This window comes from Danio rerio, chromosome 23 (genome assembly GCF_049306965.1).
Source record: "Danio rerio strain Tuebingen ecotype United States chromosome 23, GRCz12tu, whole genome shotgun sequence".
In the NCBI taxonomy this organism is placed as follows: Eukaryota; Metazoa; Chordata; class Actinopteri; order Cypriniformes; family Danionidae; genus Danio; species Danio rerio.
In genome coordinates, this window is record NC_133198.1 from 31,607,242 (window position 1) to 31,627,290 (window position 20,049).

Sequence of the window (20,049 nt, forward strand, 5' to 3'; positions counted from 1 at the left end):
TTTTGTTTGTTTTTTTTTCCATTGAACATAAAATAATATGTGAACTGGAGCAGAACTTGGACTACAGCACAGGAGCTGAATTTGTCAGACTTTAAAAGTAACTAAAAAGTTACATAAACTTTGCACATAAAGTACATGTGAAGGTTATCTCATGTAATATGTTAGAAAAGTCTGATCGATTTACTTAACACTTAATCCAAAAATGACCCCCCTGACAAAAAGTCTTGTTAATCCCAAAGCAACAAATTATAACTTGACTTCTAGTTGATCTTTTGGAAAAGTGGCAGAGGGAAGATTTTTCAGATCAATCATCTGTTGAACTGCATCCCAATCATAACAAATACTGCAGAAGACCTATTGGAACCCGCATGGACCCAAGATTCTCATAGAAATCAGTCAAGTTTGGTAAAGGAAACATCATGGTTTGGGCTTACATTCAGTATGGGGGGCGTGCAAGAAATCAGCAGAGTGAATAGCAACATTAACAGCCTGAGGTATCAAGACATTTGCGCTGCCCATTACATTACAAACCACAGGAGAGGGCAAATTCTTCAGCAGGATAGCATTTCTCATACTTCAGCCTCCACATAAAAGTTCCTGAAAGCAAAGAAGGTCAAGGAACTCCAGAATTGGCCATCCCAGTCAGCAAACATGAACACAATTGAGCATGTCTGGGATAAGATGAAGGAAGAGGCATTAAAGATGAATCCAAAGAATCTTGATGAACTCTGGGAGTCCTGCAAGAACGCTTTGTGAAAGTTATTTGAGTGATTGCAGAGATGTATGTATGCAGTCTTCCAAGCTCATGGGAGTAATACACAATATTAATTCTGTTTCCACTGCACCATGACTTTATATTTTATACTGTACATTATTTCTGTTAAGTGACAAGACTGGCATGTAGTAAGCATGATCATTTTATTTTGGTTTGCCTTTCTTATAAGCCACTTCTGATATCAAATAATCAACTAGAAGTCAAGTTATTATTTGTTATTCCTTAAACTTAGATTAACTTAGGCGACAAGTCATTTGTCAGGTAGTGTATATACATTAAACAATATAAATTCATTGTAGTCAATCAGTTCATGTTAAACAATGCTTAAACAATTGCCTTGAAAAGTCTGATTTATTCTAGTTGATCTCTTTATCCTAAATGGCCATCTCAATTTATGGTTGTAGCTATGGAAAGTCTGATTTATTATAATGAATCAGTTCATACTGAGTGGTCATCTGATGCTCTAATATGTAGTTTTGAAAAATATGAATCATTGAATGAATTTGTTTTGTTCAAGTAGTTGTAAATAAATAAAAACAGTAATATGTTCTGTGAGTAACTGTATTTGTTTGAATCTTGTTTTCAGACAGAAATAATTTTAGCTCATGTCTGATTCTGTGCTCTTGCAGGAGATGGACAGGCGTAGCTTCAATGGCCCAGATTTCCACTATAAAGTGATGTGGAGGAAAGTTTTGGGCAGCGGTCCATCCTGGCACACCAAAGACATCACCTCTCCACCCTTCGTTGTCACAGATGTGGGCAACTTCTCAGCATTTGACATTAAAGTGCAAGCGGTTAATGAGATGGGAGAAGGTCCGGAGCCCAAATCAATTATTGGATACTCTGGGGAGGACTGTAAGTTTACTATGATTGATATATTTGCTGCTTGTGAGCGTTTTTGTTTAGATCATTTCAGTCTCAGTTCACCCCAATTAAGCAGTGATTTTAGTTTGGTGTTAATTCTAATGCTGGCTTCTAAATTATATAAAAAGTCAATGCAAATGCACAGATAGAGGCAAATGATTGCTATGTTGTGTGAATGACGTGTAATATGTGACGTGTTTGCTGTGGAATTGTCCTCAATTACATCTAATGTGCAAAAACAAAACAAAATAAAATTCATCAAGGAAAAAGATTCTGCAAGTAAACCAGAGTGAGTGACAGTGCTTTGCATCTTGTGTGAACTTGTGAAGCATAAAATGTTATGGATGTACTTTTCTCCCTGTCAGACCCACTTGAGGCTCCTCTGGATGTGGGATTGATTCTGATCAACAGCACTGCTATTAAAGTGACATGGGCGGCCGTGAACAGGGAAACTGTGAGGGGTCGTCTGCAGGGGTACAAGGTAACATACTGTGACTGTAATAACCTTTGTCAAAAATGTGCGATGTAAAGCCTCTTTGACACATTTTATGTCATCCCTCCTGTAGATTTATCTGACGTACTTAGGCCCAAAAGGCCAACACCTCAGACGGGAGCCAAAAACCACATTTGTTGTGACGACAGACAGTAATGAGGAGAAGAAGGTTTTGGGAGATCTGCAACCGTTCTCCCATTACAATCTGGCTGTAAGTGTCTTCAACTATAAAGGAGAAGGACCCCAGTCTGAATCCATCTTATTCTTCACTCCAGAAGGAGGTAAGCACAACAGACAAACAAGTCGAAATAAATAAGAAAGGGCCATGATTTAAATGCTATCATTTGTGCTTTTTAGTTCCGGGTCCTCCATCATCTTTGATGTTGGATAGCCCATCAGAAACAGAAATGACAGTGCACTGGACTCCGCCCAACCAGCCAAATGGAAACCTGATTGGATACATCTTACAGCATCAACAACGTGCGTTCATTCATTCTTCCCAGAAGAATTATGAGTAGTGAACGTTATAAGCAGAACGGATGTAAGCAGATAGTGAAGAGGTGTTCTGACTGAGTTTCATGATTGAATTTGTGATTAGACAATAGTCCATAGATTTACTCTGAAGGAATACTATTTAAATACTTTTTTGGCCAGTAACATACTTGGCAAACTACCCTGAACACCCTAGACATCACCTAGCATTTACCAAAGCAAATCTATCTATAAAACTATTCAAAACACCGAGCAACTGCATACCAACCTATTTTAGCACTCAGAACACCCTAGCAATGTCTTGTTAACCGCCTATAACATCTAAGAAACTGCACAGCAACACAGTCAAACCATTTACAACAAACTAAAACAATGAACTTGTAAACTGTATTAAAATCCCAAACTACTCATCTTAGAGGCAGCATAACAAAACAAAAAGTAACATTTTATACTCTTTTCTTTCCTTCATTTTTCTGCAGTTGATAATGATGCCAGCCTTATGCAGGTGGTCAAGATTAGTGACCCCACTGCTTCCCACTACAAATTAAAACTGGACCCTCACAGCCGTTACCGCTTCTATCTGCGAGGATACACGGCTATCGGAGAAGGACTGCCCATCATCAAGGATGGAGCCACCACACTGGATCCAGGTCCAGCACTTTAATCATCACTCAGTTCTTTTTATTCGAACTGTACATAGATGTTGAGTTTTACATAATGATGAAATGCTTTCACACATTTTAAGGATGTAATAACAGCTAGATGCTATGTGTAATGTCTGTGATTGTTCTATGAACTTCTTATTCATGTCTGGTTTTTCCTGTTTTCTTAATTCTTTGCTTGTTGTCATGGTTACCCATTTTGTTCACCTGCCACTTGTTTTAGTGTCTTTGGGCCCTATCATACACCCGGCGCAGTGTGGCGCAAGGCGTGGCGCAGTAGTCTTTTGGTAGTTTCAGCTTGGCGCAAGAGTCGTTTTGAGGCGTTGCGCTACGCTGTTTATATAGCAAATGCATTAGCGCTCATTTGTGTGCCCATAGGCGTTCTGGTCTAAAAAAGAAGACGTTCTGAGGCGGACCGCTGGCGCGTTGCTATTTTGATAAACTAAAATAGATTTTTCATTAGACCAAAACAAACCCGGTCTAAACTCCGGCGCAGAGTTGCGCCTCGCTTACACATAGCTTAATCTGCACAAGAGAGCAATAGGCAAATAGCTTTACATATGAAAAAATGTAAATATTAAGGATATATATAGGATATAATAAGAATAGATATAGGATATAAATATAAAGGATTAAAATATTACAAAACATACTATTTTCTAGCCTAGATAAATTTGAAAAATCACTGCTTTTATGTTTTCATCTCGGGAGGCTTTTTCAGTTCATTCATAACAATTTGCTTTTGTATAATGTTATTATTATTAGCAGTATTATTTATTATATCCATATTTATATTTGTTTTATTAAAAACAAGCTTAGAATTGCCCACCTGTCAGGTTTTAGACCATAAGGGACACAGCATGTGTTTTAGGATATAACTCAGGTTTTTGAAGACATTTTGTTATTATTATTCATTTATTAGTTTGCTGGAAATTAGAACTGAATTTAGAAATAGTTTTGAAACTAATATTTGCGCTTAACAAACAAAAGTATTTATTTATAGACTAATTGATGTCTGTGGGTGGTTTCCCTATCCAAGAGCGAATGTGAAAGTAGTTCCATTATCTCTCATTCTCACGCAGTAGATGCTCTGTTTAACAGTTTTCTGTTAAAAAACTGTTAACTGTGAACTGTTTGCATGTGAAATGCTCATTTTTTCCACTTAGACTTACTTTGCGTCCTGTAAATAGTGAATGCGCTCTTGGTGCGACGCAGATGACTCTTAAAGGGAATGGGAGATGAGACTCAAATTGGTTTATTCTCAAAACACACCTATAACTCATTAAGAAAATAAACTCAACCCATTTAGACCATGCGCCACGGCGCAAGGCAGATTTCCCATCCTTAAATTAGCAAAAACGCGTACTGACACGCCCTGAAAGCATTTGCGCCCTGCGTTTTGCGCTCTGCGCATGGCCCGTCAAAATAGAGCCCACTTTGTTTAAGCACAGTGTTTGGTTTAGTATCTATCCTTTATTGTATTTACAAAGCTTTTACAAAGCTCCTACATACTGGTTTGCCTTTTGTAGAAGGGTGAGGTTAAATTGGTTCAAAATAACTGCTTCATTTGGTGCCAACAGCTTAATGGGCAGTGTGCCGACATACACTACCTGAAAAAAGTCTTGTCGCCTATCCAAATTTTTGGAACAACTAATAATAACTTGACTTCTAGTTGAATATTTGGTTTCAGAAGTGGCTTATCTGAAAGGGAAAGGGAAAATACGCTTATTTTCTGAAAATAAAATATAATCATGCCTTGATTTTTAATTATTTAATTAGGAAAATAAGGTTTGACTTTGCTTAGACAAAAGTCTTGTCACTTAACAGAAATAATGTACAGTATAGAATATAAAGTCATGGCGCAGTGTAAAAAAAATATTGCCCATGAGCTTGGAAGACTGCATCCATACATCTCTGCAATGTTTTGAACAATGTTAAAGTCTGACTTGTTTTGTTTCTCTGTGAACAGTTCCGCCCTCCGACATTAGCATATCGACTGGAGAGACATCAGTCAACCTGACCTGGGTGTCAAAAGAAAGACAGAGGAACGTGGAATTCTTTATTCATTACCTGAGAAAGGATGGTACGTGACACACAGACAGGATGTGATTGAGAATGACTGAACACAAGCTTGTTCATGAATAACACTATAGAAAAACAGCCGCTTTATTGGCTGTTCTGTTAATATGTGCTTGTGTTTTTTAGAGAGGGAGAATTTGTTTTGATTTTCATTGTATCTGTCCAGGCCCAGACAAATGGGAGAAATCTGAAAAGGTGAACAGCACTCAGTCTTTCTACACACTGCATGGGCTCCAGCCTGGATCCCAGTACCGGCTGAAGATCGACTTTAACAACACTAAATGGGAGCAAGAGATCCAGACTGCAGGAGCTAGTAATTACAAAACAGCCCATTTTTTCTTTTTAGAATCAATTAGACTGTCCTGTTTATGTACAGATCATGAAAGAAGATGCCCACTTAAAGATTAGCTCTTAATGGAGTGCACATTATGCTTTTTATGTAACTTTAATGGTCTTTGAAATAAAAAAATAAAAAGTTTTAATATCTTTGGAGCTCTGAAAAGAGATCAGAAATAGTGTGTATAATGGAATATCACATGATTTGAAGCCTTGACAATTGTGGTCACTACAAAAAGTATTCTCTTTTTCAAAAGAAAGTCATGGTATTACCATTCAAAATTTGGGGTCAGTAGATTTTTTAATAGTTGAGTTATTATTAAAAGTCTCTAAAAGAAATATTTTATGCTCACCAAGGCTGTATTTAATACAATTAATGTGTTTATATACTAGTAATAATAATAATAATAATAATACATTTTATTTATATTGTGCTTTTCTCAAACTCAAAGTGCTAACAAGTGCATCAAAACACAGAAGAACATGAAATACACAAAGGTAAAAAATGAAGAAAAAAAATGTTTAAAAGAAAGCCTAATAAGTTGTAAGCAGTAATAAAAAGATGAGTTTAAGAAGTTTCTTAAAACAGTCCAGGGAACTGGCGTTCCTGATGTTTGTGGGGAGGGCATTCCACAATTTAGGTGCACAATAGGAGAATGCCCTGCCTCCCATGGTGCTAAGTTTGCAACAGGGCTGAAACAAGGTGAGCCCCGAAGCAGAACGTAGATTGCGAGAGGAAGAGGAGGTAGATATCAGGTCACATATATAATCAGGAGCAGAACCATGTACAGATTTATAAGTTAAAATTAAGGTTTTAAAATTGATGCGTGACTTAATAGGCACCCAGTGTAACTGCTGAAGTACAGGGGTAATGTGAGAGCGAGATGATGTGTGGATTAACACACGTGCGGCTGAGTTTTGAACATATTGTAAGATCTTAAGTGAATTGGCTGGCAGACCCCCAAATAAAGAGTTACAAAAATCTAAACGAGACGTAATGAAAGCATGAACATAGCATATATTTTAATGTAGTTTCTTCCTGTGATTGCAAAATGTCTAGTCTTAAGTGACAGTATTCCTCAAAATCATTCTAATATGCTGATTTTAGGATTGGGTTAATTTATTTAGTGCTTTAGTAATATTATAATCTTATCATATGTTGCTTTTTGAAACATAATTTAGGTAATTAAAATGTCAAAATCATAGCATTTTTCAAGAATTTGAGATTAACATTAAAAGTTATGACAAAAAATTATTGAGTTGTGTTTGAAACAACATCAGAAAGTGTAAATCCTGCCATATTATAAAATAATGCATAATTTTCCCATTGTTTTTAAGGAGTCATGGAGGTGAAAAGTGGGTTTGTAACCGAGAGCTGGTTTATTGGACTCATCAGTGCCCTCGTGCTGTTGCTGTTGGTACTGCTCATCCTGTGTTTCATAAAACGAAGCAAAGGTGGAAAATACTCAGGTAAAATACACCCACTACAGCACACCATTATAATCTATTAACAACCCTTAATAGTGCATTTAATTAGTGACGAAGCCTAAAGTACACTTTGGTTGATATGCGCACAGTGTGTATGACATCACTGGCACACTGTGGAACCTGAGCGGGAACACAAACAACAAACTATTAATGATGACAAAAAAAAATCTGCAATGACAGGCATACAGTATAAGGGAAGTGTATAAACGAAATAGTAGCAACTTTTTATACAAATCCAAAGACATTATTATCACACATAACCTTTTATGACACTGGATAAGAATAAAACTGTGCATCTTACAGTGCTGAAATATGCAAAACTGAAGTTTACTCTAAGCTTTAGTCATCTCTGACTGTACTAACAAATGCAGAAATATCCCTTTATTTTGTTCTTCTTACAGTTAAAGAAAAGGAAGAAGGCCAAATAGATTCTGAAGCTCGGCCAATGAATAATGAAGCTTTTGGAGAGTACAGGTGTGGTGAAGTTTGTTAGACAGATTATTCTACAAATTTCTTGTTTCTCCCTGTTTCTTACGCTCTTCCATTCTCTCCTAAATGCTCTTCCTAATCATTTGCAGATCGCTAGAGAGGTATGCTTCGCTGTCGTGTCGTTTTTTGTCTGCATGGCTTTATCAATACTTTCCCTTGCATGCATGAAGTGTGCATTTTTTGGTCTTGTCATTAGTGCTTTTCTTTTCTAGAGTTTTTGTCTTGTTTCCAGTCTAAATATCTAAATATTATAAATAAAAGAAGCAATTTTTAGACAACTAAGAAATAATGTTTTATTTCCACGCAGAATCTGTGCATATAGTACTCACAGATTTTTGATCCCATCGTTCAGTCTATTTATTTACTTATGTAAATCTGTGAAAATATTTATTTATTCAGTTTTTTTTTGTTATTTTCAGTAATATTTTGAATAATATACAAATGTTTAGATAAAATATGTACAATACAATTTGTAAAGTAATACTTTCTGTATTTTAGTGGATGCATTATATGAGAGAACTGCTATGAGAGTAGCTTTGTTTATCAAACAAGTGGTTCTAGTAGAATCTGTTTTATTTTTGTATTCTTAATATTATTTTTTTATTTTATTTACAGTCAAAAGTCATTCCACAAAAATCTGCAGATTTTCTTCTGTAGTCTATGCAGAAACTGAAAAATAAAATCAGCAGGTTCTCTCTAGGCCTAATAAGAGTCAAAATGAAGTGAATTTTACCTTAAAAAATAGCCAAATAATGTGGCAGTGGGGTAGGAAAAGTACATTCATTTCAAACAGAAAACAAGATTATTTTACTTAGCCCACTGCCATATTATTTGACTCATTTGTATGGGAACACTCACTTCATTTTAATTCACTATTAGGCCTAAACAGAACCTGCAGATCCCACTGGCTTATTATTTAACGTGTCTTAAAGAAAAACTAAATTTTTACTTATTATTTCTAAAGACAAAACAATGTTTTTTTTTTCACTTTTAGATATTTGTACTAGAAACACACAAAAACTTTAAGAAAGATTTATTTTGCAGTGTATTATGTACTGTATATTTATTAATATTTTATCCCCTCTCTCTTCTTGCACAGTGACAATGAGGAGAAGCGTACAGCCAGTCAGCCGTCTCTGTGCGAGGACAGTAAGCTATGTACCGACGATGGTCTAGACGACTACGCCAACAGCAACAGCGTGCAGACCGAGGTCATCATGGACGAGTCGCTGGCCAGTCAAAGCAGCGGAGTCAGAGATGTTCCTGATGCCGAGACTCAGGAAAGTTCCCCTCTAAATCCTGCCACAGCCATCTCTCACCATGGCCTGCCCAACTCCGCCGCCCTCCTTGACTAGCCGGGCGAGCCTGAGACCAAACGTGGATTCACACATGTGCCCACCTATTGCAACCGCTCATGACTGACCAAATCTTCAAAAACCCACAATAACGAGACCTGCACACACAACAGATGCCAAGAAAACCTACCAGATGCACTGCTGGAACTTACTTCAAACGTAATTGGACCAACACAACACTTTTAAACATTCGACAGACGTATAACAAATAGACTGCCATGCTCGTTGTTTACAGATATTATCTCATTTTACAATATAAAATAGGCCGTTTACAGTTATACAAATGTAAAATTAACATCTCCAGAAGAGACTTCTTTGATAATCCAATGACTACGAGCTCCTGTTGCAGACGCCAAATCAAACATGGAATCGTTTCACCTGTAAGTCAATAAGAAGCGTGGAAGGGAGGGTGTGAGGGCGAAAAAAGAAGCCGAGGGCCTTCAAATCCTGACTATGTGCGTTGTACGAGCATATAGACAGCATGAGCTGGTTATACTGGTTGCAAAATTTAATCAACTTATTGTGTTTTGTGCGTCTCTTCCATTTGTTTTTATTCTTTAAAGACTTGCCTGAATCATTTTATAATTAATTTTTTACTTATTCATTTATTTTTCTACACAAGATTCACTTTTGTGTTGTGTTTTAAAGGTGCTGTAAGCAATGTTAGTCATCGTGGAACGTCTCAGATTTAACCACACTCATTTCCAAAACCCATACTCAGTACAAACGACTGTATTTTTGTCGTAATTGCCGTCATTTTGAGATGTTAGTACATGGCATTTAAATGGAGCTGTTTTTTCCCTTAAATTTAGAATTATGCTTTTTAAGGCAACACTAACAACACCTAAATATAGTGCCTAAATGAATCTGTGGTGGTCCGTTGGTGCAGCAGCCCAGAAAATTGTTGTAATTACAAGTTGTGTGAGCTGTGAGCACGTTTTACTACTGTAGTTGAGTCTGGTAATTATGGTAATTCTGATATGACATGAGCAGATATAAATATTACAGTGATTAGCATGTTTAGCACTGGTAGATGCTTTAACTACACTTTTCATAAATTAATCTGACCAAACAGGTGACACGGTGGCACAGTGGGTAGCACAATCGTAGCAAGAAGGTCGCTGGTTTGAGCCTCGGCTAGGTCAGTTGGCATTTCTGTGTCGAGTTTTCATGTTCTCCCTGTGTTTGTGTGGGTTTCCTCCGGGTTCTTCAGTCCAAAGAGGTGGTATAGGAGAATTGGGTATGCTAAAATTGACCGCAGTGTATGTGTGTGAATGAGTGTGTATGGATGTTTCCCAGTGTTGGGTTGCAGCTGGAAGGGTATCCGCTGTGGAAAACAGGATAAGTTGGTGGTTCATTCCACTGTGGCGACCCCAGATTAAAAAAGAGACTAAGCCGAAAAGAAAATGAAAGAATGAGTCTGACTAAACAACTCCACTTGTTATAAAAAAAAAAAAAAAATATATATATATATATATATATATATATATATATATATATATATATATATATATATATATATATATATATATATATATATATAACTAGTGTCCAATTCATTTGTGTGGACTTGTAATTTTGATCAAACCTAAATAATAATCTTCAAATCCATTTTTTCACAATCAACTGGGATCTCGCATTCAGATCTAATCTATTTTTTTTCTTCCATACACAGTGCCATTCTATTAAATTTGCTTAAGGCACCTTTAAGCCATCTGTATGTTGATCTGTTGTAATATTGTCGTGATTCAATTAAAGATACATATCGACGTCCCCTCAGTTACGATTACAGAGTACCATAGTGTAAATACATGAGATGCAATGACTCTACGACATGATCGTTTATAGCAAGCTGTAAATATGAGCATATGAGCATCTATCAATTAGCCAAATACAGTATTATAATCTCTTTCATCATCTCCATTGGTTCCTGTGCCTGCCTACGACAACATACTCACCACCATCCCTCATGTTTCTTTCTCCCTTTGTATGTCTGTTTTTTTTTTCTGAATTGTATTAAACTGTATTTATCGGTTCTCTCTTGCAGTCCTGTTGGTTGTAAAGCCATAAGAATACACACGTAAGGTGCGTAGTTGTGAGGTCATATTGAGTTAGATAGGGTTGTAAGAGAGTAACTCACACTCGCGGTTTAGTTCGGTTAACGTAAAATGCAATCATGTATTGGCTTGTGTCTTATTACAGAGAATGTATGCTTTGTTTGGATGGGATTTGTTCCATACCAGTATACCAAATAGCATTTGTTCCTTTTTGTTTTTTTAGGTCATTCGATTTAACGTTTGATAAACAAATATAGCAGATTATAGCACTGAGAGAATCTATGGCACATTTGGTATTTCTCAAGACAGGGGCACAGGGGGAAAAACTCAGATGAATGTAAATATAGCCCAAAAGATTGTTTGTTATGACGTTGGAAACGATGTGTCGTTGATTATGTTTAAGGTTTTGAAATTTGTTTTGAGTTTTGTAACATTTTTTAACTTTATAGTAACTTGTTAGTTGTGATTTGAGTGTGGTAGATGAGTAGTAAATAGTTTAAAAAAAAACTAAGAAAAAAAAAGTCCTTTGATAAATAAATGTTACAAATTTTGAGGAAAAAAAAGCTGATTGGATTAAAAAAAAAAGCTAATTAAAGCAACCGGCAAAACATGATTGCGCTTATAGTTTCCCAAGTGCTGAAGAACGGCAGTATTGTGTGTATCTGATTTGAATCTATTGCTGCATAGAGGAGGGACGCAGTCATCTTATTTTCACACTGCACACACACACACCTCCGGGGAGCAATAGAAATGCGCTGACTCAGATCTTTAAGAACACTGTCTTGCGGTGGGCTTTTTGCAGAGATTCCCAGCAGCACTGTGGGCTCGCTGTAAGGGCCAGACTGTCTGATCTGTGTTAGCTTCCCTCACACAAGCTGTACAGACACACTCAGGACAAAAGTCTCTTAGAGATCTATTTTCTTAAAGGAGGGGAAAGTGATGCAAATGATATTCAACTCAATATTCAACAAAACTGCTGCTAGACGACTTGTGTATTTTGTCAGTGTCTCGACTGTGTATTGAACTCGGAAGTGAATTGACTCTCGGATATCCACTATACTGCCCTCTGCTATTGCAACTAAAAGTGGGTGGGAGGGCACGGTTTAAAGCTTGACTAGCGAACAAACGTTGCCGTTTCTGTTGTTACTTGTCAAATGTACGCATTCAAGCTCATAATGCATCTTAAACTGTAGGCTTAATGCATAAATAAGCTTGACATAATAGTCTCTTATTCCTCTTGTATGTTCTGTTTGTTACTGCATATGATGTGAAAATAAATGAAGGACCAGTTAAATGAGGCTGTGAGATTGTATTGGTCACATTTCCCCTGTGGTGTTTGTGAACTGGAGGGATGGTAAAGGGGGGAAGCGATGTTAACTACAGTAGATATGAACTGGATTTGGCTATTGTATCTGCATCATCAATCAGCAGTGTAAGTAAATGCTTCTTAAATAAAATGAATGGAATCATTGTTTGTTTATGTGCACATCCATCACAATATAACATACAAATAACTATGGAATTAAACTTGTAGAAGACGGATTTATGAATGTCAGACATTGAAATCTGTGTTTTGAAATACAGTACCACTTTATTTGTTGTGCAGGAGAAGGATGAGTTGAGGATGGAATGGGATGGTGGTTTATCGAGAGCTTGTGCTGAACTGGGTGAAGTATTGAACAGAAGGACGGTTTGTATACAGTTGCTTGTCCAAGAACTGTTGGCTGAAAAAAAACAACATAATTGTATTTATTAGACTTTGAAGAAAGAGTCTGCTAATAGCTACTCTCATTACAATAACTTTGCAATTTAAAGAAAATGATCCAGAAGTGCATTAGAGAAATTAACATTGTAAACATTACATTTTGCAATGCACTTAAAAAACTCAGCAGTCATTACTCTAGTCATTGTTGTAAATTTTTATTTTGGAGTTTGATTATCACCAAAGTTCAAAACGCTTGTTCTGCCTTATGTTATTGCTTTCTGATTTTTTTTGTTTTAGGAGTCCTTGATCTACATCCATAGAACATCATTTATTAAAAGATAAAAAATAAAAAACTAATAATAATAATCTTTTTTTTCTATTGGTTATTTAATGCTGCATCTCAACCTGTTTTACATGAAAGAATAAACTGTGTGCAAAATATGAATGTTACTGTAAACAAGAACATGACAAATTTAAAACAATATAATATAATATAATATAATATAATATAATATAATATAATATAATATAATATAATATAATATTCAAGTAAAAGCTGACCTAAATTGAGAAATCTTTTGTTGATGTAAACGTTATTTACAATCTTATTGAATTCATTTATTTTTATCCTTAACAAACTTAAGTTAAAAATGTACTACAAAGTTTAAAGACTGGTGTACACTACCTGACAAAGTCTTGTCTTCGATCCCAGTTGTAAGAGCAATAAATAATAACTTGACCTAGTTGATCATTTGGAAAAGTGGCAGAAGGTAAATTTTTTCGATTAATCATCTGTTGAACTGCAACCCAGTCATCACAAATACTGCAGAAGACCTATTAGAACCCGCATGGTCAATTTGTAACTAAGATTCTCACAGAAGTCAGTCGAGTTTGGTGAAGGAAAAATCATGTTTTGGGGTTACATTCGGTATCGGGCGTGCAAGAGATCTGCAGAGTGGTTGGCAACATTAACAGCCTGAGGTATCAAGACATTTGTGCTGCCCATTACATTACAAATCACAGAAGAAGGCAAATCTTAAGCAGGATAGCACTCCTTCTTATACTTTAGCCTCCACATCAAAGTTCCTGAGAGCAAAAAAGGTCAAGGTGCTCCAGGATTTGCCAGCCCAGTCACCAGACATAACCATTATTGAGCATGTCTAGTGTAAGATGAAGAAGGAGGCATTGAAGATGGATCCAAAGAATCGTAATGAACTCCTGCAAGAACACTTTCCTTGCCATTCCAGATGACTTTATTAATACGTTTTTTGAGTGATTGCAGAGATGTATGGATGCAGTCCTCCAAGCTTATGGGAGTCAATATTAATTCTTCCACTGCACCATCACTTTATATTCTAAAATCTACAATAATTTTGTTAAGTGACAAGACTTTTGTCTAAGCAAAGTCAGACCTTACTGTCATAATTAACTAGTTACAATACAAGGCAAGATCATATTTTATTTTGGTAAAATAAGTGTAATCTAGAGGCCTTTGCCTTTCATACAAGCCACTTCTAACACCAAATGATAAACTAAAAGTCAACATATTATTAGTTGAATAGTTGACAGAACTTTTGTCAGGTAGTGTTTATCTGAGACAAACTGAAGACTAAAAATAAAGGACAAGTCTTTAAATTGAGAAGTGATAATAGTATTGCCATTGCATTAACTAATTGGAATGTTTACATTACCAACCACAGTAGTCAAAAAATGATTTAACTATTAGAAAACCTAGCCTAAATGACGTCAGACAAAAAGAAAAGAAGCCCAGTATTCCATTTACTGTAGGTTCAAATTTAAAATTAAATAATAATGTTACACTTGTGATTTGTACAGACCCGGAACACATACATTTTTATTGATTAACTACTCTTTAGTATGTTTATTCTCCAACTGCCTGTATCTTATGAAAGTGACTCACTGTGCCTGCTGCTCTCGTGCCAGCTGTTGATTGTACTTATCGAGCTGAATTCTTCTCTCTCTCTGCAGCTCCATGTCTTTTCTCTCATCTCTCTCCTGCTGTCTGCTCTGCTCTGTCAAATGGTAATCCCAGGCCAGTTCTCTCCGCTTCTTCGTCTCTCTCAATCTCTGGTGAAAGGACAAAAGAATAATAGAGTTTTACTTGTATGCGGTCTATAAACGCAAGCTCAAATGGCACATGTCAGTGCCGGATCATAACCTCTTTCTCAAAGCACTGCTCCTCTCTCTTTCTGTGGACATCACTGATCTGCTGTGGGCTCATGCCCTTCCAGCGGTCGGTCAGGACTCGTGGAGCATTCGGTAATGATTCTGTTGTTCTAGCTGCAGCCTCTGGTCGCTCAGTCAGGAGGTCAGAGGTCACCATGTAGCGTAGCTCTGCCAGCTCCTCTCCCTCTCTCCTCATTCTCTCTTGCTGTTCTCTCTCCATCCGCTCCTCTGCCTGCAATAGAAGGTCAGATGCTACCTTGACCTTTCATTTTGAAGATATATGGGGCCTTTGTGGGTTAACCAAATGAAAATTCTGTCATCATTACTCACTCAATTCATTTCTAACACATGGTTGTATACGTTGACCTTGCTAACATCTAGACAGGCCACAGATTCTATATGATTTCATCCTTTTCCTGCATAATTGGGAATTTTACACTAACCAAATGCTTCTGTAGTATTCAATTCAATTCAATTCAGCTTTATTTGTATAGCGCTTTTACAATGTAGATTGTGTCAAAGCAGCTTCACATAAATGGTCATAGTAACTGGAACAGTGTGGTTCAGTAACTGGAACAGTGTGGTTCAGGTTTTAGTGTTTAAGTTCAGTTCAGTTCAGTTTAGCTCAGTTCAGTGTGATTTAATCATTACTGAGAGTTCAAACACTGAAGAGCAAATTCATCGATGCGTAGCTCTACCAATCCTGAACCATGCGAGGCAGTGGCGACAGCGGAGAGGGAAAAAAAACTTCACCTGATGGGAGTGAAGAAAAAAAACCTTGAGAGAACCAGACTCAGTTGGGCACGACCATTTTAATTTCTCCGCTGGCCAAAAGTCTTGTGCAGAACTTCATTCGCCGTAGTATGGTACTATAGTAGTATGAACATTATTCAGTGTGTCTTTTTCAATGCGGCGAAGAACAAAAGTCGTGGTGGGTTTGAATGTCATGAGGGTATGGCCTTCAAAAACATTAGAACATTATGACATTATGAAATTAATAACTGAATTTAATTGAGTAAAATATGTGCATTTAAATTTCATTATTTTGGTCATTAGTCTTTAAAATTAAAGATGTTATCAAGTGGGTAATTCGTTGATTTGTTGTTCATTTAAGTTATGTGAAACATTTATGTATTTAAATGAACAGTTTTAAAATAAAAAAAGGTTTCAGCTCCAACCCAGGCTCATTCTGATCATGTCAAGTTTTTGTTTTCACAAATCCACCAGAGGCCACCGTGTATGCTTTTTGAGTTCTCAAATTTCTCTTCGCGAGTGCCATTCACGCTGGCTCTTCTCGTGGAAATCCACCAGAGGCCGCTGTCGACTGACTGATTGACCAACAGACCAACAACCACACACACCTCTTTCCTGAACCCAACCAACAGTGTTTTGAAAAGCAATCCAGAAAAATAAAAGCCCTCACAGCAGCCTGATATTTTACCACCTTTTAAGATTTTACCACATTCTTACCCTGTTATTTACTTGTTTGTTTTACTTTTTGGCTTTTATTTTGATCTTACCTGCTTTCTGGAACCGAAAGTCTTTGCTTAAAGTCTTTAAGTCTTTGCTTAAAATCTTTGCTTAACTCGAACCCCGTTGTCACGGTCAACTCTACTCTGCATCTCAAATCCTCCAACATTGCAACGAGCCACTGGACAAACTAGTATCAGCGGCTCATTTTAAAGCTGAAATGCAGCCTCTGGTTACACAATTAGCAATCTCCAGAAATTTATACATGGCTACCTTTTCAGAATGAGCCTATGTTATTCAGCTCCGATCCTCAGTGGAAAACTCAGCCAAAGCACCCCAAGAGATAATCAGTTAAGACAATAGTTTCAACTTAATTAATAAGACAGATAAAGATTTTGTTAATTTGAAATTCTGTTAGGTTTAAAACATTACATGCTTTAAAATTAAATGCAATCCATTTCCATCTCATTCTATTTTTCACAATTATCTACAGAACAAACCAGTGTTTTCTAATGACTTGCCTAATTAACCTGCCTAGTTAATTTAACAAACTTAGTTAAGCCTTTTAAACGGTGCTTTAAGTAAACAGTAATATCTTGCAAATATTGAAATGTTACATACTGTTATATACTGACTGTACATTTGAATTTTTTTTAATACAACAGGAGGGCTAATAATGTTATCCTCAACTGTATATGTGTGTGTACTGTGTAAATATGTAAATGTTTGTATTCCACAGTGTTTCAGGACAAAAACACAATTTGAAAGAATTTTCAATGTTATTTATCAATAATTTTGAATGAAATTTATCAATTGTAGTTCATTCTGAAACATAAAAAAGTGTTAACTTGGCTGTTTATTAACTTAGTAATTATAAAAGATTAGTTTAGAGGTGAGATAATACCTGAGCTTGGTTATAATGACTGAGTGCAACACGGGCCTCTCTTTTGCACTCCTCCTCCAGGGCATTCAGCTGCACTGCCCTCAGGTCTTTTTCCACCAGGACCCTGCTGGTTAGCAGCTCTGCATACACAAACACAGATATACAGTAATAAGCATGCTAGAATCTCAGAGCAACTCTGCTATATGTGTATGCAATAGTTTATTTCCATTTTTAACTACAGTGCTTAATGGGGTATAAAATTCTAGATTTACCTCTTTTTTTCTCTTCCCTTACTCGTTGCTCTCTCTCCTCCTTTTGAGCTCTCAGGTTTTTCTCGTTCAACTCCATCTGAGATCTCTTCTTTTCATCCTCTTTAATTCCTTCTCCCTGAGTGAGAATATAAAAAGAAATACAAATAAAATAATAATTTATAGGCTAATAAATGCTTTTTTTAATCTTACTGTTCTTGGCTTGATAAACAAAAAATATTTGTCAATAAATAATTATGGAATATTTCCTTTGGTTGGTCCATGATGCTTTTGATTGCTGTATGTTGTTGGTACTAACATTGAAAAATAACGGTTAGGGGGGTTTAGAGGGTTCGGGTGGTTCGGAAGACCCACCCCTCACTAACAAAGGTCCAGAATTTGTCTTATACATGAGCTAATTTGTCCTATTTTGACTGCTATGTATTTATTTCACATAAATAGTGAAAATAATCCATCAAAAAAGGCTTTTTTATACCAAGTGGAATCCTTTATTGGTTGTCGCGTCGGTGGGACTTCAAGCTAATCAGTTTTGGCCAATGCTGACAAATATTTTCATTTTACAATCTGACGTAAGTGAAGTCATCTTTTGCTACGGCATTATTTTTAAATAGAGAAAACATTTTACGAGTCATTTATATTCTAAATCTTGGACCTTATTCTTAAAATAAAAAATGAGCAATAAAAAAGTGTGAAGCACCAAAAGCGGCCCATGTTGAAATTGAATCCTATTTTGGCTGTTCTTGTTATCCATGTACTTATTTTGTTTTTTTGTTTTTTTTTACAAGAGAGGCTAGACAAATTGTGAAGTGAAGCTCTACATTATTTATTTATTTATTTTTTATCGAAATGGGTAAATTCTGACTAAGGAAAGTTGAATGTGCTGGCCGGTTTGAAATTTGCCTATAATAAATTGCAATAGACTACATTTTAAAATTTAAAACATTAACAGATTCCTATTTTTTTTTTCTAATGATATATGATGAAATAATTAAGTATTATTTCAAATTTATTATCAATCTTTAGGAAACATTTTTGGTACATCAAAAAGTGTGGTTATGATCCATCCTACAGGCTAAAATAGTGCTTAGAATGTCAATTAAATGCAGTATTTAATAAATAAAAAATGCTTTTTTAGGAAAAAGAACCACCCCTTTCACCAGGCTGGCTACAGGCCTGAATTATTATGCATTTTAAGAGGTTTTTAATGTAGACATTAAAAAAGCCAAGTGGTGCTCGCTGCAGAGCCATTTGAGGAGAGCTGAGCTCCAGCGAGGGGGAGCTTAAGCTTGAGCTCCACCTTTTTTGCACTTCTTCTACGCGTGATGTCACTGGGGGTAGGGTTAGGAGTGGGGTTGGTGTACGCATTAAAACAGCTTACAGGAGGAGGAGCGACAGCTCATGCTCCCCCTTGCTGGAGCTCAGCTCTCCTCAAATGGCTCTGCAGATGATTAAAATTGTAAAAAAAAAGAAAAAAAAAGAATTACTCACTGAGTAGTTATTTTCCTTATGCATTAAAATAAAATAAAAAATTAAAATAGCGATTGACCAATCAACACTAACTCACAATGCAGTCTTGGTTATGCTCACCAAAAACACTTGCATGCTGGCGGGTCCCAGTGCAGAGTCCGGAACAGATTCACAGGTTGTTGGCGCCCCCTTTCGGTCATAATTAATGTCTGCATCACGGCTGTCTTCAGCACGTTGATGTATCGCTCGAAATTGTACCAAGTCCCGAGCCAACTCTCCTCTCACCTCGTCCTCCTCCTTTTTCTGTTGCATTGCCATTTCATCCAGGGACAAACGCAGGAGATCTGAATAACAAAAGTAATTGTCTAACGTACTGAATATCAAAGACCATTATGATAGCTAAGATAGGCTGTTTTAATTGTGTTGCCGTGAAAAAGACAACAGCCCTCAAAGTTTATGTATGAGTCTTACCATAAGAAACGTCTCTCTGCTTTTCCATTTCTTTTCGTTCTTGTTTGTCCTCCTGCTGCTTGTGAAGTGCGCGCAGGTCCACGCCAATAACCCGGGTTCTGGTGTTGAATATTCGGCTTTTTCGCTCAGCTTCTGCGGCCCGACGTCGCTCCACCGCCTGACGCACAGACTCATCTACCGGTAAATCAACCTTGTACATTGTCTGACGATGTAAATGCGAAGTTTTATATCAGCAAACTTCCCTGCAGATTGTGTGTCAGGTGGTTAGTTCAGTCCTAAGGACGGAATTAGTCCATAAATAACATAATATAATAATTAGTTTATTCTTCTTAATTTGGCTATTAAGTTAATATAGCTAATTAAAAATAGCCAATAGGTAAATATTAGTTCAAAATTTCTAGTTAAATGTTAATTGACAAGCGGCAGTGTGTGACAGCTCTTTCTGTTGTGTTTGAAGCGTAGTTTGGCGTTCTCATGGTAACCTGCTGTTCACGGTCATGCGCGTTG

The 20,049-nt window shown here is 36.6% G+C and overlaps 2 protein-coding genes across 9 annotated transcripts in view; one reads left to right on the forward strand and one right to left on the reverse strand.

Annotated features, from left to right (window-relative positions):
* Window positions 1-12,557, forward strand: part of l1cama (L1 cell adhesion molecule, paralog a) — a 102,555-nt gene extending 89,998 nt beyond the window's left edge. For 3 of the 8 annotated variants that reach the window (XM_021469729.3, XM_073937992.1, XM_073937993.1), the window contains 11 exons: window positions 1,405-1,630; window positions 2,005-2,120; window positions 2,206-2,413; window positions 2,490-2,612; window positions 3,104-3,274; window positions 5,256-5,369; window positions 5,532-5,678; window positions 7,040-7,171; window positions 7,591-7,663; window positions 7,768-7,779; window positions 8,778-9,574. In XM_021469729.3, the coding sequence (XP_021325404.2) occupies window positions 1,405-1,630; window positions 2,005-2,120; window positions 2,206-2,413; window positions 2,490-2,612; window positions 3,104-3,274; window positions 5,256-5,369; window positions 5,532-5,678; window positions 7,040-7,171; window positions 7,591-7,663; window positions 7,768-7,779; window positions 8,778-9,033 (1,578 nt within the window). In that variant the 3' untranslated portion in view covers window positions 9,034-9,574. 8 annotated transcript variants of the gene reach the window in all.
* Window positions 12,558-12,628: 71 nt separating this feature from the next.
* ribc1 (RIB43A domain with coiled-coils 1) lies at window positions 12,629-20,011 on the reverse strand. Its single transcript, NM_001080663.2, is given in 7 exon segments — window positions 12,629-12,814; window positions 14,717-14,883; window positions 14,975-15,214; window positions 17,357-17,475; window positions 17,608-17,722; window positions 19,192-19,415; window positions 19,543-20,011. Coding segments are annotated over 7 exon segments (1,146 nt in total). The 5' UTR covers window positions 19,742-20,011; the 3' UTR covers window positions 12,629-12,732.
* Window positions 20,012-20,049: the final 38 nt, after the last annotated feature.